Raw genomic sequence first — 18,838 nt, forward strand, 5'->3', positions numbered from 1 at the left:
AACCTCACCGAGTAAACACAAAACCTTTCTTAAAGGCAAATGCAAAAATGATGCTTGTTCACTTGAAACACCGCTATGTAAACAGGGCCAGAGAGACGGCATCTCTCCTCAATTTGAAAGTCACATAAAACACAAGATTCAGTAACTGTTAGCGTTCTTATTCATTTTAGAATGGCATCAATTCCAAGGCGGTTGCTTGAAAAAGTAGCAGTGTGTTAATGTGTCATTCCCCACATGACTGTTGGGAAGTTTGACTGCATTCCGGTGTATATTCATTCTTTTCCACCAATGCATCGAAATTCTGCATGAGTAAGAAACGAAAGAAAAAAAAATAAATCAGACTAGAAGTGTTTTATGATTGACTACAAATCTGCAGAACGGGAGAAGAAAACGGTGCAAAAGTGGTAGGAAAAAAAAGAGACAGTTTTCATCATGGAAGATTGATTCCGACAGCTTACGAACGACGAAGAGTACCTGAGTGTGACATGAGGTGAAACACTGCCGAGGCAGCGAGAAGAAAGAAACCCTCCCCCCCGGCACCTTACCACACACACACACACACACACACACACACACACACACACACACACACACACACACACACACACACACACACACACACACACACACACACACACACACACAGAGCCCTCATTTGGCTAAAAGCCCCGACAACGGCAAAATGTTGACACACACCCATTCCGGGATCCAGACCAGGCGGTGGCCGAGTGTTTAACTTCATTCTGTTCTACAGCTGTGCAGAAGCACACGGCTCCTTCATATTTGTCCGTTTTTCCTCTTGCTTCCTCTGCAGTCGCACTTAAATTGGTGGAGACAAAAACCCAGCAGGCCACACTTCGCTGCCTCGAAAACTAATTTCAAAATTGTTGCAAAAACGACTGGAGAACGGATCTGGTCTCACTTGGATTAGCCTGCACTGAGGCAGAGCGTGGGCACCCCCGATTTGGCAAGAAGAAGGCAACGTGTTAATGAAAACGCTAAAACCAGAAGAGGGGGGGGGGGGGGGGGGGTCTCACTCTGCTGCCTGCTAATGATAAGTGGCTTGGGAAAAAAAATCTCCTAAATTAGATTGCTTATAAGTTAGTTTTTTTTTTTTCCTGCAGAAGTCACAGTCAAAGTGCATCACTAAATGGATCAAGTGTCACGCAGAATATATACATGCCTTTATCTTCGGGGGGGGGGGGGGGGGGGGGGAGAGGCTCAACAGTTAATTTAACCTTAAAATCAACAGGGGGGAATTCGAAAAAGCTTTTTAAGAAAGGAAACGTGTCCGAGAAGGTTTGTGAGACGGACGTACCACAGATGTCGCGTTGGCACTGACGGCTGCCTCACGGCGACGAGGGCCCCCCCTTTATCCAGGAACCACACGTTGTGCTCCTCTTCGAAAATCTGAGCGCACACATATGCAGATGTTTCAAGACATGACATCAGAGTGACACAAATTCAACATAAAACAGGCCGGATGCTAACCGCGGCTAAGTTCTTAGCCGACACAAGGATTTGTTCACATGCTTAAAACAAAAGAGGCCTGGCCTGGGCCACAAACGATGGGGAGCTGCTGCATCGCGTGACGCTCACCGCTCTCCAGCTGTTGCCGGCGTCTGATGATATGAACATGCCAACGTTGTTGTAGGACAGCTCTGCTCCGATGTTTCCTGCAGAGGGTGAGAACCACAGCGAGGTCACGTGGATAAAAGCAGTATATACGTGTTTTAAATGCCAACCACACCGTTCCGTTTCTGACTGACTCAGTTTGTCTGGCTTCAGTCCCAGATCAGCTCCACTCATGTGAAGCACAACGGAGAACATCCCGGGATAATGCTTATGGAGGCTGGCGTCACTCTGTTAAGTCATTGAGGGGGATTTGTGGGGGTGGGGGGGCATTGGGGGGGGGGTGGTTGTTGGAAGGTGGGGGTGGAAGTGAGATATTAACGGTGAATGGATTTCACTTATAAAGCCATTTTTCCGCTAGTTGAGTGGTCCCCAGTTGAGCTTCCATTGTAAGGCACTCAGTCCATCCATTGGGAGCACTTTGGTGCTCAGTGTCTTGCTTATGGACACTTTGACATGTGGAATGACAGGAAATCGAATCTGTGGCCGTCCGATTGAGAGGCGATTTTGTGTCGCGGAGATGGGAGGGGGGATGTTGAGGGGAGGTATGGCGGAGGTGGTGAGGAGGAGAGGCAATATGGGAGCCTCATACTTTGTCAAGTTTTTCTGCATTGACCAATCGCACTTCTAGGATGTGGAGGCGTGGCCACATTGCAGCGCTCCGGGGAGCCGATAGAGGTCAATGCTCCTGCTCAGGGACCCACAGTGGTGACCTGTGTCGATTGAACCTGTAAACTTCCGATCCCAAGTCCACCTCTCTTGCCACCAGGGTGCGACTGCCCCTGTTTGCAGTGTTGCACAGTGTGCTGGTCTTTTCTCCGGCCAGTCCGTTCCACTCGACGGGGCGGCTCGGCAAACAGCCGTGTGTTTGATCTGATGCTGTTTGTCATGTTGGTGAGATGATCTTTGCACTAGCCGACATCTTAAAAGGCACAGCCAATCACCTACACACACACACACACACACACACACACACACACACACACACACACACACACACACACACACACACACACACACACACACACACACACACACACACACACACACACACACACACACACACACACACACACACACACACACACACACACACACACACAGTAATTGGCCTTGTTGTGTGTCATCACAACAGTTGGACATGTGAACCACAACACGTTACGTTCGCAGGATATCCGGCAGTCCTCCAAAGACAGGAGCTTAAGTGGGGGGGGGCAGGGAGGGTGTCATCAGGGCAGCATCAGCTCGACAGGCCGCCAGTCAGGCTCACTGTGCTCCCACAATGCTTTGCTCTCATCATCACGCAAACTAAGAACTCACAGCATTAGAGCCTCTCTGACCTGTGGCGACGATGATTCCCGGTGCAGAGCTCTTGGTGGAGATGGTTCCTGACAGGTACGGGTTCTCTGATGTCTGCAGCTGTAGATGGAGGGAACAGAAAGGCTGGAAAACAGAGAGAAAGCATCATGTAAGGGATGTTATCATACGTAATTTTACAATCTGGTTTTGTTGCAGCGATTTAAAAACGTTGGAATTCAGTTTCTTGATTCGTACACAACTATAGCAAAAAAAAGCAGCAAAGGACAAAAAATAAAAATAAAGCTGCACTTTTTTTCTTTATAAAAGAAGAAAATAAGCTGTAAAAAAATTTACATTTTCATTTTAATTGATTGAACATGATGAGATACATATATTCACCTTGAGTGCATATACTTATTTATATAGATCGGCTTCAGCGTGAACGGCAAAATAAGAATTTAATTCTCCGTGAAACCTGGCTTTTACTGGCGATATGACGAATAAAACACCTTGAACCTTGAACCTTGAAGAATAATGAATATACCGGCACCTCATCGATGAACACAGAAAAAACGTCAAGAGTGACGCAGATAGTGTTAAAATTAAATTAAAATTACATTATATAATCAAATTAATTTGATCAGTTATACATAGAAGAACTTCTATGTATAACTGATGAAATTGCTGTCACGTAGACGCGTGACATAGATGCAGGTAAGCAGTAAGATAGTTATGTTTTAGGTGAGTCATACATGCTTATCAAAACAAGGATGGTAGACAAACGGAAAAACTATTATGATGATTGAGATACCGTTCACATGACGCACTCAGATAAGATGGTTCAGTCACAAACAGAAAAAGTGATATATTCCAAGTATGGAGACGAAAAGTGTACAAGGACCGATGGGCATCCTGTGGAACATGGACAATACGCTAATACCATTTTGTAATTATAACACACACACACACACACACACGGGCAGAGAACAATACACTAAACATCAACAAAACTACCAAGTGGCAGGAGAATATGTACTGGGAGTCTGGACACTCCAGGAGGCCACCGTTGTTATCGTCTAACGATCTACTCACGTATGTGCAGAACAACTGTTTTTTTGTTGTTGTTTTTTTTTTCAAGGATCGAGCTTCTCTAATAATGTGTACATTTACTACACCATCATCTGGATCACATGTGGAGACACGTATTTCCTACAAAAAAAAATATTCGGAGCGAACAAAAAGGATGAAGAAAGACCATTTAAAAAAGATTTTATTGTATAAATCGTACTGGTATTTGCTTGCATTCATGAGTGGTTCTACGTAATATGGAGAAACAACACCCACTAGTGGCCCACATGAAAACTACAGAATTACCATGTTTCTGCCTTAAACGGATATCATTTTCAAAATGGTGTTGTCAAAAATTGATACTTTGCTGAAGTTCAAATGCAAAAATAACGTGTTTTCACTTGGAACTTTGTAAATGGGCCCTTCCTGGGCAATGTAGCTCATTTGTTATGCTGTCTGTTATATTGTTAACTGGGAAGTTCCTGTTTCCTACACTGTATTTCCCAAGAGCATTCATTTGTATGTGACAATGTATTCATTTCTTCAGGTATGTGGTAGTTCTGTATGACAAGGTTATTTAATACCTTATTCTGTGCGCTACACAGAAACAATAAATGGTGAAACATCTTGAGTGAGTCCAGTTTCCTTTTAAGACAATAACCGAGGACACCAGGACCTGGATGACTGATGACAATCAGAGATCCGAGCCACAGCACTGAACGATGACTGAGAACAAAATGTTTCCTTGGTGTTTCATATAACATGAGTCATAACAGAAAAAAGTTTTCCTTTTCACCTGTCGGTGGTTGGAATGTTTCTGCTGATCAGCACATATTGTGCAGTCCTGTGAAATAAGTGTAGATTCAAGTGAAACTGTTTCTATGCACATTGGAAGAGGAGGTGGATTAATTACCGGATCGTGTTTTCTGGAAATACAAGAAATCGTTCTCGATGTGTATCAGCTCTTTTTAATTGACTAACAGGTAATAACAGGAAGGAGAGCAGCTCCGTTATTAGAAAATGATCAGGTCAGAAAAACTTGGAGGACAAAGCAAAAAAAAAAATTAAAAAGCTACTTTCATTAGTCTCCCAAAGAGAGCTAAATGTGCCTTCATAAATTCTGCTAATTGCATTTAATCTGTCATTAATACAAAGAGCGGCAGAATTTGCATTAAAGTGTGAAGCCAAGCCTCCCGGGCATGCACACAACACAAGACAATTACGTCTGTTCACGGAGCAGAAAGAACGAACGTGTCAGCTTTCATCTGAGCGACAGACAGCGTGTCGGTGCTGTGATGACATGAAGGGCAGCGGGACTGAACAGGGCAATCAAAAGAAATCTGCAGCTGTAATTAAAATGTCACATGAATGCGCAATCACTGGGAACCTGCGCGCTGCATGACGCGGCCTCAAAATCACCTCTTAAACAGTGTGGAGTCCTGCTAATGTCTGCGACATCACTCCTCTGAGCATTCAGTTGTTAGTTTTAGTCGCGGGGATGCAGTCTAATGAGCTGCTGACACATGAAAAGCCAGATCTGCCACTCCGGCATCATAGCTACCCGTGATATTCAGTGGCATTTCTAGAAATGTAAATACTGTAAATGCTTTGTGGGGCAAGATTATATTTCAGGTCCAGTGACACTACTGAATTCCAAAGTAAAGTGGGTGCACAACCTTTTAGCCACAACATTGTAACAAGGCATTGAGCTCGTAAAAATGTTGAGCCTTGGAGATAGCCAATCCCCCCCCCCCCCCCCAAAAAAAATTTTTTTTTTTTAATTCAAACCAAGCCATGATGTTTCAAACACAGCAGCTCAACCACTCAACCAACGGTAAAACTACAAATTGGTGAGATCACGGAAACGCAGCAAAATAATGTAGCTAGCATGCCAGGCCACAACTTGGTGCCACTGGTTGTTATTGCAATGAAACCACACACATACATGAACAGACAACAATAAGCTATAAACATTAACAATGGTGAGTACACGGACATTCATGTGGATGGACAGAAGTTGGATTGTTATCGCGGGTGACCCAACTCTAAAACTACCAAGTCCTCGGAGAATAATGACTGGGAGTCAGGAATTAGGTGGAAAATGTGTTATTGTCCATCGACTGAGCATAGAGACAGTCGGAGCGTTTTTCAGAAATGAGCATTTGCAGTGGCTCCAAGCACCACTTTTGTGTAAATGGACACACGTTTCATGTTTTCACTTAAAAGTAGGGCCTGAGATTGTTCAACTTATACTTGGCTTAGGATGTGAAAGGATATGGAATCTTAAGCAGACCTGGAAAACAGCGATAACAGGACTTTTAGTTTGTGTTCTGATGAAACTGGGTGTGTCCCCTTAATTTCACTGTATTCATTTCAGAGAACAGGAAGAGTCCAAACCAGAGAGGCAATCCGGGGCATTCTTGGTAAAAAAAACAAAAAAAAAAACCAACCCAAAAAACATTGGAAACCACTGACTTACATGACAAGAAAAATGTAACTTTCTGTGTTTGATCATTAAAATCACCCCAACCTTGATCAGATGTCATCACTCTTCATTCTTGTTCATCTTACTTCTTCTATGCATCCTGTCATAATCCCGCCAACTCTGCATCCATCAACCCCTGCTGTCATTTATCCTGATATTCTCACACTTTTCAACCAGCCTTGGGGGCTCCGTCAGGGTCCAAATGCACCCAAACATTTTGAAGGAGGTCAAGAAGTTCACTGAAGCCTCAGTATTAAATGACTAATAGACTATAAGATAAAGTTACCTCCTTAATCCCCTGAACCTGCAGGGCAGATCTGTCAGCAGGAAAGTGGTGGTGGAGAAAATTGATGAGGATGAGAAGTAAAAATGGATTTCCAGACTGTAGTTTACAGCCAAAGTCTCATTCCAGTTTCTCTTTCAGATAAGTGCTTTTTGTTATGGAACTGCAGCACTCTACTGTTTCAAATAGCAGATCACGGTATCCTGATAAAGACTCCGTATCTGATACAGCGTCGTGAGTTCATAGCTGTTTATAGCATATTTAATGGTATCTTACAGACGAGATACTCTTGCTTCTGTTCTCACATTTCAGTTTCCATCTTCAACTATATTTTCCTGAAGTACCCAACTCAACTCTGAGATAGAATCTCTCAAGTGGGGAAAGAACTGAGCTTCATCTCAGTTTTGAAGTACTCAACTGTACTAGATAAACCACCAATGGAAGCAAACTCATCCTGGAAGGTATTGGATGCTCCAGGAATCTTGAAAGTCAAGTTGTTCAAACCTAGTAGACTTTCCCCAAACTGAACCAAATAAGGATCGAAGGCCCAAAGTAATCTTTCCAAATCCTTACATGATGACAGTAAACAAAAACTACAGTATTTTGGGGAGTTGGCAGGACTCATATCCCTGCGTACTAACCTCTGATCTCTTCTGGATTAGTGCTTAGTTAATTTTAAAGACGCAGTGTTGTTTACTCTTTTTATTTTTGAGCCACCGTTTTGCTTTACATAGCATAGAGGCTAAAATCAATATCTGCATTGTTATCTTCATTTTTTTGTCAAGACGGTTTTGTGGCTTCCCAGCATGTTCTGTTCAGTGGGAAATGGGTTCAAGTGAGTCTTTGAGTATTGAAGGTTGCCGGGCAAGGATCACAGCTCTTATAACCCGACATATACAATCAATCCACCTGTCCTCTTTCTATTTATTTAAAATAGTCATACTGTGAATGAGTGTTTGTGTGAATGCATGTATCTTTTAGATGGACAATGTTGTGATTCTTACTACTGCTATTATTTTTTTTTTTAATGTGATGAAGCAGTTTGTCATCAGAAACGTCTTGGTCATCATATTTATGAGGGAGGATGGAAGACATTGTCGAAACATGTCATCGGTACATTATTAAAAACCTACTTGCCTGATGTGTCACATTGGCTTTCATTAGGCTTAAAGTGATTAAATATGGTGTCACTACTTCCATTGAAATCTTCAGTCAGGTATACTGACTGGTGTTCATTAAACCGAGAGCGTCAGCATTTCTGGTATTTTGAGACGTTTTAAGCATTTCATGGTTCCGTCAACTACCTCAAAGTTTAGTACAACTTCATCATGTAGAAGCTGGCGCATGTGACTCAGTTGGTATGAGTGGAGTGCTTTGTCCACCCGTCCACATGAGACGTTCTCCACTCGTTCTGCGATCTTTAGCACAACATCCATCCTCCTGTGACTTTGCTGTGGACAAAGCTGGTTGGTATAAAGTTTGATGGCTGGACTTTAAAGCTGTGTTCTCCTCCCCAGCTCAGACCGGCAGACTGCTTCTGTGTCTGACTTTAACACAAAAGGGAATCTACTTTTCTTATCAGGGCATCAAAGCTCTGGAATGATCCACCCGAGCAGCTTAGAGTAAAAAAAAAATTTGCTTTTTCGCTTCAAACTACATCTCAAAACGCTATTTTATTACACAGCCCAGGAGCATTTTGAAATATGTTATCTGTTTAACACCATTCCTAAAAGGTGTCCTATAAATAAACACACTATTACTGTTTTAGAGGAAGAATTATACTGGATATTATCATTTCATCCGACATCACAGGAGCTGTAGTGGGTGATGTGTGATGCACTAAAGCCTGGTTATATTTACATACTCTGCATTAATTTAGCTGCGATGCCACAACGATCCCCTGTGTTTTATATTCCCGTTTTATCACTATTTGCTGAAGCTTTACCGCCGCAGGAGCAGAGCAGCTTTCTCTGCTTCGCTATTTATTTGTTGCTGGCCTTCAAAGAGGGTCTGGAAATCTTTGGTCCAGGAGTCCACCATGTGACTGTGTTTCATAAAAATACGATGTTGGTTTTAAACATGGCAGGGCTTAAATGCATTACTTGCAGTGTTCTCACACCCTCCCACTGGGCAGTTTTTCTGTTCTGCACATTACGGACATCCTTCTTCTACCAACACACCTGATTCAAATGGGAAAAAAAAAAAAGGCATCAACAAGCTCTGCAGAAGTCTGATAATGGTTCAGTTAATGGAATCAGGCGTGAAAAACACGTAAAACACTCAGACTTCACACCCAGGGGAGTTTAATTTGAGTGTCGTTGCATTAACTCACATTAAATTTGAACTATATCATGATACAGTGTGATGGAGTGGTTGCACTTATCATTAGCAGATGATTGTGACCTCTCATCTGCCACTTGCGCTAAAAATATGATTGATTCTAAGTAGATAAAATGTGGTGGAAGTACATAAACCAGAAATGACAAAAGTTTTCTTCTGCCCAATGCAAAAGGAAAGTTCTTCATTAAGTTTTAATGTGATCTACAAGCTTCAATAAACCTCAAGTAAAACAATTGTCTTTCAAACTGGTGACTCAAACGTTGTTTGGGGCTGTGGTGGACTGGAAGCTAGAGAAGCAGACTTGGGATTGATAGTTCATAAGTTTGAATCCCACAGCGGATTACATACACTATATATCAAAGTGTATGCTTAAAATAACTCTTTCTAACTTTGGAAAGCTTTTACTATCATGCCATCTCATCCTGATCATCTCGTGTTCCAGAAGGAACAAATAAATCAATATAATTGTTTTCTTTAGGCAAAAATGCAATAGTTTTTGAATATTGGTTTCCTAAATGTTTCAAAAATTATTTTGCACGTTTTGAAAACAATGTCCATTTATACAAGGAAACAGCAGAAATGCGGAAAATGATGAAGTTGGCATGCTGGGCCATGAGAGGGCGCTGTTGTTTGTTTTATAATGACATACACACAGATGCACGCAGATGAACACAGACAACAATACACCTTAAACATGAACAAGACATGGACATTTGTATGGACAGACAACAAAATTGAATTGCTATTGCAGGTAACCATTGTCATTATTGTCCATCCACTGAGCATGTGAAGAGGAATTATTTACCACGATTGTGATGCACAGTAGCAGCCTTTCAGAAAAGTTTGGAGTTTCACCTCGAAAGCCATTTTCAAAAAGTTGCATTGTCAGTGGCTCCGAGCACCGTTTTCATGTGAACGGAAGGCCAAAACACTACGAAAGTTTTAAATTTTCATGAGACTATATAACTGACAACTGGTGTTAATGACACCGAAATGGTTATTTTAATTAGTTGTAAAGAAATGGTTACCACAGCTTCAACTGTGTGAGTCTAAATGGGTGGATTGGTGTAGCTCGACGAGAACGTGGCGCAGCCTCTCACCAGGATGCAGTGGATGTCGTTCCCGTCCAGGTCGGTCGCCGGAGCCTGCAGCAGCCTCCAGTCCCGGCCTTTGTTGTACGTGATGTAGGTCTTCACCTGGTTGTCCTGCCGCCTGTTAGCGATTAGCATGCCTTTGATTCCGGCCACCTGATGAAAACACACACACACACACACACACACACACACACACACACACACACACACACACACACACACACACACACACACACACACACACACACACACACACACACACACACACACGGCAGGTTGAGTTTCATGTCCCCCATCTCACTCCGCTCCGTTCTCCCGGAACGGCTCCCAGGCTCCCACTTTGGGATGAGAAATCCTCCCCGGTGGTCTCATCAGAAGAAGGCGCTTTGTGTATCGAGGCGGCGATTTTCCCAATAACAGTTAAATGCAAATGGCTGCTTATCTTCACGGCTGACAGTATTTCTATCTGTAATCATCCCTCTCCCCCGTCCACACGGAGCAGAGAGATACCTGCAGAACTGACACCTGCTCTGTTTCCTCCACAGCTGAGCAAGCAGAAACACGCTCCCACCCCTGAAAGTCTCCCTGATTGTTGCCTTGCGGGGATCAGACACGTCCCTCCCCTCCACCCGCCGCCACAGCCGGGAAAAGACCTGAATGGCTCCTCTCGCACATGCTTCCGTCCCTGAAGGAGCGCGTCTGTGTAAGTGGCACTAATAGGCAGCGCCTCTGACATCGTCATGGCAACTAACTTGGGCCCGCCCGTCCTTGTCCAGGCCGACCTGTCGATCATGGCCTTAATTATTTCTTAACTTCAGCTTTTCTAACACACACATGCACATGCACACGCACACACACGGTATGTTTTAATGTCTTACAGGGCTGTATGTTTTAATGATACATTATAACTGAAACTACTGATGCTGACCAAAGTCTGACCCTCAAACCTCAATTCAACGTTTCCTGGTTTCTCCACCAGCTAGATTTTTGCTCCAAATGTTGCATGAATCTCCAGGGGTTAATCTGTAATCGAGGTTGCATGAAATGTGCACAAATTGTAGGCTGTTTTGTAGAAGTAAGAAATTATAGTAATGAAAAAAAACAAAAAACCCTATTTAATCTGTGATCCAATAGGTTTTTCTGAGATTAAATTCTTTAACAACAATTTTCTATACACCAGATATTTTGGAAAGAAGTTAAGGGTATCAAATAGCATGTTACTTCTGGTAGAATTGTATTTAAACTTTCCAGATGAAACTGGCCTTCAGAGTATGCGCTGAAAATAATTCTGGCCTTTGGACTCATTGACTCATATTAATTTCCCACAGACTCACTGGAAACCATAACCGCCACTTATCTAATCCTTAATCTCACCTCAACCTAACTCTAGCACTAACCACAGTCCAACTTCAGCAGCAGAAAATTAAAGGATCAAGATTCAATTTCCATCCTCAGAAAGCTCCTGTAGTATTCACAGACTGTGAGGTATCATGTTCTAAACTGAATTGTAAAAAAAACAAAAAAAACAACAACCATACACTCATAAATGTGCAGTGCTTTTTCTCTTGAGATGATGTGAACAGATGACTGGGCCTGAAACCACAGATGATGCTTATTCCCAGGTTTTGGGTTCCACGAAGAGAGAAATACACACCTACACGTATTACCTTTGTAGGTACAAGATGACTGTGTCTATTCCTAATTTCAACCTCTTAATGTCATAATGGGACTTGAATGCAAGTCATTCAGGTCTCTATAACAGTCATATTCACAATCCACAAAGAAACACACACATGCATGGAAATCCACACCCATCCACACTCACATACACAAACGCATACGTACACACATATGTGTATTCACACAAACACACACACACACATCCATGAAAATGCACAAATAAACACACACGTTTGCATACACTTGCACAGACAGATGCACAAATGCACGCAGAGACTAACACACATGCATGCAACTGTATACCTATGCTTAAACAAACTATTTTGAACAAGAGTTCTGAACACACGAGTCAAACAACTCTGTGATTTCCTCATTAAACAAGGTTTAAAAAAGAAAAAAAAAATTGTACTTATTAAACTGCAGAGTATCATCCATTACATTTTATGACTCATTTGTTGAATCTCGGCTTTGTGGGCTTTAATGTCATCAGCCACAACTACCCACGCCACGCAGCCCGTCAATCATCCCCGGCTGATTATCGCAAAGTGAGAGATGATTAGTGGTTCTGTGAACTTCAGCCGATCACAGCTCTGATTGTGGAAGCCACCTGCTGTAACGCTCCTCTCAGACTGAGACGTGGAGTCCTGATGTCTGCGCAAGATTAGTTCACACAAAGACTGATGATTACAGAAATTGCACTCATCCAATCTGACCGACAATAAAATAATCCTCCTAATTTGGAAGATAATTATGCAGTTTTCTGCGTGGAAATAGAATAATTGATATTTCTTTTTGGAGGAAGGGGTGGCAGAGAGCAGAGGCACTCCGGGAAGAGACACGACTTCTTTAATCTTCAGTCTGACAGGAGCTGCAGATTCTAACTGACCTGGGAAGTGGAACTGCAACAACGTGCAGCACCTCGGTTTTAATGCCGACAATTTACAAGAGGCATCAGGGTAAAATTTACATCGGCGTGTTGGATGACGTGATCCTGTCAGAAACATCATTAACGTTTAACCCTTCGTAGTGCACCCATCAGAATGCTTAGGAAATTACATTTTCAACACTTGTTTGTGTGAGTAATTCTTAAAAACATATAATATACAATAAAAAATGTGTCAGAAAGCGTACGACTTATAATTGAAGAATATTTATAAATATTCTATTTCTAAATGATCTATTCTATCGCAGTTGCTTCGCGATTTATCATGTCGCCCCGTACTTTGTCACGGTTCACATGGCAAACTACTGTGTATGGTAGCCGTTTCATCATGTTGAATTGCGGCTTGTCCCGGCGTGTGACAGTTTGTGGACCCGATGCATTGCGTTCTACTACGGTCTGCGAGGAATTATATAAAAGCTCGGCCCATTAGGGGAGTTTCATTCGAGTCTGAGCAATCAATGGCAGAACACCTTCTACAAGCTATGCCACCGAAAAAGAAATCAAGAGATTGAAGAAGATGCACCTGCTCGGAGGAGAGCAGCCCCCAGGTTTGTCACAACCTTTTCGAAGGAAGAGAAAGCGCTTATCATTGGATTTCCTCCAGCAGAATCCAACACTGTACTGGAATGAATCAATCTTCATTATTATTTGTGTTTGCAAGCAGGCGACACTAAAAACAAGTCGTGTTTCAGTCACAGAAAGATCGGTGCTGAACCCAGATTTCAGCACCATGGACAGTTCCTGTGCATTTTCCTTTTCGGTTGTTGTTCCTTTTTCCAGGATCTACTGGAAGAGCTCTGGAGGCATCCTCAGATAATTTGTGAAGAATTTGACATCTTCGGTACGGAGCTCCCCGGTAAGAAATGTCGAGTCGTGCCCCAGCTTTTGCCTTCAGTCTTCTGATAAGCATTTGCGCACCCACATGGATGGTGCCCTTCTCACCCGCTTTCTTCCAACCTGTTGCGCTCCGGCCTTCTGTCTCTGCAACGTGCTTCAAGATGGCCCGGGGTCCACGTTTCAGCCATAGAAAGCCTTGACAGAACGTGAAACACGTGCCAAACACCTTGAACACCTTGAACACACCTTGAGACGTTCCTCAGAACCCGAGAAACGTGAAGGGTCCCACCAGAACGTGACAAGCCTTGACGGAACGCGCTTGCATCCGTGACAGACCGCGGGATGAACCGTAGTGCGCCGTGGAGCCTCCGGGACTCAGCAGCCACTTTCCCACCATGGTCCATCATGAATGCCATGAATGACCGAAGAGGAAACTTGTAACGATGAGAAAACAAAGAAAAAATTTGGTAAAATCGTGTAGCGCACTACGTTTCAGGCAAATGGGGCTGACGTGGCTGCCGGGAACATAATGTAAACCGAGCGTAAACGAGAAGACGATATGCTAAAAATGGATAAAGAATTTCCTTGCAAATATCAAGCTGAACGGACACGAAGATGGCCAAAATACAAAAAGTTTCAATGTCGACCGTCACAATGTCCACCATTATTGATTTCTCTGCCTGGTTGCCAAGTGCATACCGTACATTCTTGTTCACAATGTTTGCTTCGACAAAATACAGTATCAAAGAGAATACTGTCCCTTCACCCACTGCGACACTCCCAAGGTGTGCAATTTAAATAAGATCTGGGATTATATTGAGTGTGATACTTTTCCTATTTGACGTGGTCTATGACAATATTTTCTATTGTTGTCCAAATGCTTTGTTTTGCACATTTTTTTCTTTTGCAGGTTACTGTTTTGCATCTTTATTTTGGTTTTCCAGATGTACTGTGTAATAATTGTCATTTTGATCTGAAAATATTTAAATACATCTTTGTTTATATATATTTATTTTGAGCATTTTTTCTACCTTCATGTACATGTTTTGTTTTACATTCATTTTGTATACATTCCTTTGTATTGATTCAATAAATAAAAGTATATATTTTTTCCCAACACATTATGTTCATTCAATATCAACCAGTCCAACAGATTGTCCTCATGACCTCTGAAGAGTGAAAACTTGCCCTTGGATCTTAGAGAGTCTTTACTTCACAGATTTTTACAGTAAATTGATGTTTATACATATTATTTTTTTTAAAGTCCCAAAAGTAAAAATGAAGTTTACTTTAATAACCATACAGGATGAAAATGTTCGATTTCAAAGGATTTCCTTGAGTGTCACATAAAAGGTTTGAACTGACAAAAGTCCTGCAAACGTCACAGATGACAAATGACATTTTAATGTGTCTTCTACTTAATAATGTCGTCTTTACACACAAGCAGTGTTTTAAAGAAGCTCATCATGTCAGACGGTGAAGCTGCAACTTGTGATTTAACCTCCCGATCGTCCTTCTCTGCATTGCAAAAACTCCTCACTGCATTCGAAACAGCGTGCAAGTGCACTATGTGCAGGAGGAGTAATGGCACTGTTAATTACCCCGGCGCTGCCCCTGCTGCAGGCCCATATCTCACCTTCTTCCCTCACTCCCAGGCACAACTCGCTGTGGGAGTGATGGACCAGACTCTCCGGGGGGCTGCAGAATAACCCCCCCCCAACACCCCCCATCCCCCCCACCCCCCTCGGTAACATACAGCATGAAGCTGCTAAGCTAACGTGGTCATTACAAGTCCAGAGGTGCCGGATAAGCAGCCCCATTAAGCTTGCTCTTTATGTTCTGTCTGTGTGTGTGTGTGTGTGTGTGTGTGTGTGTGTGTGTGTGTGTGTGTGTGTGTGTGTGTGTGTGTGTGTGTGTGTGTGTGTGTGTGTGTGTGTGTGTGGGTGAAGACGGATGATTGTGACGCTGTCCGCGGAAGACAGAGTGAAACACAACCTCCCACACGCAGGTCTGTGCATGCATTCATCCCGCGACACAACACGAGAGACGTTTGCATCGATTCATCTGGGATGTTTTGTGTTGGAAATGACTCCCCGGTCCCTCGGGCGGCCCACCATCCTGCAAGTTTAGATGCTAAAGGAGCCGACAACACCTGATTGTACCGAGCGGCTCTTCATCTGCAGAGATCCAGCGATGTTTTATTCATACGAGTCAGACGTGAGGCTGCAGGGACACATCTAAAGTCTGCAGAGTCGAGACGGGCTGAACTCGGGACAAAGGCCCCATTTACACAATAAGGCTTCAAGTGGAAACGTATCGTTTCTGCGTTTACACGGAAATTCATCATTACACGCAGACAAACACGTATTTCCAGCATTTATATTTTGTGAAATATTTTTTTTTTCAAAAAATCCTTGTCATATTTCCCCCCCATTTTTGTTGTCTTTTTTAAAAGCCCTTTTTAGTTTAAGAGTTATAATTCCTTTTGAAAATAACTTTGTGTACATAGATAAACTAAAAACAACATAAAATGTTTATTCAGGTATGATTTATTGAAATCAAAGCCAAATCAAAAGGGCCCCAGAGCATGTGACTCCAGAGATGTTCTGTATTTAAGTTATTTTAGGCTTAACAAATAAGAGTTTTATTAGTTCTCATTTCTAGAAAAAACCTCAGGTAGTGCTCAAGTTCGAGACAGACACAGCTCTTCACAAAACTTTAACTCCAGTAACTGCAACTAAGCCTCAAATCACAGTTCATCACAGTTACTAACAGGTAATGAGGTTACAGTAATGTGTTACTTTATTAAAAGGTTCATCAGACTTCTATTTTCCAAATTGTCAGTAAAAATCAGTATTTTACTCCTCGCTGGCTCAGCTGATGGTTTAATTCTGCTACTCAGTCGCATTAAAAATGGAGTCGATTGATTTCAACTTGAAAAAAGGAGCTTTCCATCAAACATAACGCAGCTCAATGGCTTTAGATTGCTGCGGTGACTTTTGGAAGCACCTGTCAGTCAGCAAGAGGCCAATCCTCTGCTTCCAATGGCGGTCGAGGGGCAAACCTGTTGCCTCCATTTTAATCATGTAAAAAAAAAAAAAAAAAGTGATCCCGCGGAAACATCAGCAGCAAAGTACATGTTGGCTCGCTTCTATTCATTAACAGTTCACTTTATGAACACCACCCCCCCCCCCCCCCCACCACTAGCACTGCCAGCCCCACCGGGACAGGAGACGGTCGTTTTGTGCAGCAGTGCAGAAACATAATGATTGAACTAATGTTGGCACAAGTGTGATTTAGTTTTAGTGTGATAGTTCCACCTCTGTATCTGTTTTGCTGGTTATTTTACGAGCCTCTCACAGAGAGATCTCTCTGCTCTGTACCTGTAGACCCCCCCGCTGGGCGCACACCTGTGGAGGAACTTCATCAGGAGTTTATTTTAGCATCCTGCTGCAGGAGCATCGCAGCATGTAAATGTCTTTGTTCTCGGCTCATGAAGGCTTTCGCTTGTACTTTCCATCCGCATTGTCCCCATCAGCCAAAGACACTGTACTCGTGAAGCAAATATCGAGTTAAGTGCTTACAAAGTCACACTTTGGTTGTGTTTTGGGTTTCTGATTACATTGAAAGTGCAACTTTTTTAAATGCTCCGACTCCGTCTCCATGGAGATGGGGTGAAAAGCAGTTTTTCTTGAATGCTTAAATTGTACATACATACCACAGTTGTAGTGAATAGTTTGTCGACAACGGCAGTCACCAGAGTGTCGTGACTCCCAGTCCAGATTGACAGTCACACGTAATAGCAAAACAACTTCATTTTCTGTCCATATAAATGGCTGTGTACTCACTATTGTTAATTTTTACAATATATTGTTTTTTGTACACTGTGTGTGGTTTTCATTACAAAAACAACCATATTTCTGAAATGAAAATGGTCAATCAATGTGTTTTCACTTGAAACATTGTGTAAACGAGGCTCTGGTTCTTTGGTTTTAGCTTCAGGTGGAGCAGATATGTTCACATTTTGAACAAAAACTATTGCAATTAGATGGATTATTTCCTCATACTTTCAATATTTACTTCAGTATTGTCTTATTTCATTGACTTTAATAAATACCAGCACTGAACAATGATATTTTGCACTATAAAGATGTCAGATGTTTGGTTTCTTTAAAGAAACAAAAATAAATGAAAATAACTGTCGTAAATACAAAAAAAGAAGTGATAAAAAAAATGAAAAAAAGAATAAATAATACAAAAATACAAGATAATATCCAAAACTAAACCAAATGTAGGATTTTTCACTAATATGTAGGTCTAGTGTCGTGAATAAGTTCAAATATTTCCCAAAGGATTCAGATTCAGAGTGGTTTCGAAAGTGTTTTTTTTCCCTGTTTCCAAGGAGATGGAGAGATTTTAAAAAGTTCCACCTTGGGAGCCATTTCCACAATGTTCAGTTCTCAGTGGCTCCGAGCACCGTTTTTATGGAAACGGAAACCCAAAATGTCATGAGTGCTGTCCGTTTTCACTTGTAAACGGGGCCTCAGTTGAATTTCTTTCATGTAATTTTTACTTTTGTGCAATGTTGAAACATTTTTCATCAACCAAGGTTGCAGAGGTCTTATCTTCAAATGTTTCCACTCTATCTGATGCAGAGCCGTGAGAAAAAAATGCTTCCAATCATTCATCTTCCTTCTATTTTCCGCCTGAGTGCACTTTTTTAACAAAATTGTATCAACATGAAAATGTTTTTCATCCCACTTCACTCGCAGCATAAATTAAATCCAGATTCCTTTTATTAATTCCCAAAGTTTTAAATGACCATCAATCTGAATGTGAAAGTGCTGCCAGATTATTTTAAGCCTTCTCTGTTCTATTCATTTGTTTGAGTTTGCTTTCGATGGCGATATTGAACATGAAAATGTTACAAATGACAGTTTAATTGCCAGCACTGCTGATTATTCAGGACAGGTTCAACACAGCGCTGAAGGCTTCTTGAGAGTCCAAAGCTTCAGGACGAATGAATCTATGAATAACTGAATGAATTTTGTTTGTTGATCTATTTATATAACTGTAAAGTTTACTTCTCAGGTCCTCCAGGTTATTACATTTGTACTTTTTCACTTTTCACAAGCAAAAATTTTCTTTTTTTCCCTGTAAATTTGTTCTCAAATGTT

At 42.0% G+C, this 18,838-nt stretch overlaps 1 protein-coding gene across 1 annotated transcript in view; it reads right to left on the reverse strand.

The window, feature by feature from the left end:
• The window catches only part of sorcs3a (sortilin related VPS10 domain containing receptor 3a), a gene marked incomplete at its 5' end in the record, with an annotated part of 262,081 nt that overhangs the window by 42,275 nt on the left and 200,968 nt on the right, over positions 1-18,838 (reverse strand). Inside the window, 4 exons of the mRNA XM_080521147.1 lie at positions 1,319-1,410; positions 1,600-1,676; positions 2,973-3,075; positions 10,208-10,354. Of these exons, the coding sequence (XP_080377273.1) occupies positions 1,319-1,410; positions 1,600-1,676; positions 2,973-3,075; positions 10,208-10,354 (419 nt within the window). The remainder of the gene's footprint in view (positions 1-1,318; positions 1,411-1,599; positions 1,677-2,972; positions 3,076-10,207; positions 10,355-18,838) is intronic.

Source organism: Blennius ocellaris (genome assembly GCF_963422515.1).
Source record: "Blennius ocellaris genome assembly, chromosome: 3".
Taxonomy (NCBI): Eukaryota; Metazoa; Chordata; class Actinopteri; order Blenniiformes; family Blenniidae; genus Blennius; species Blennius ocellaris.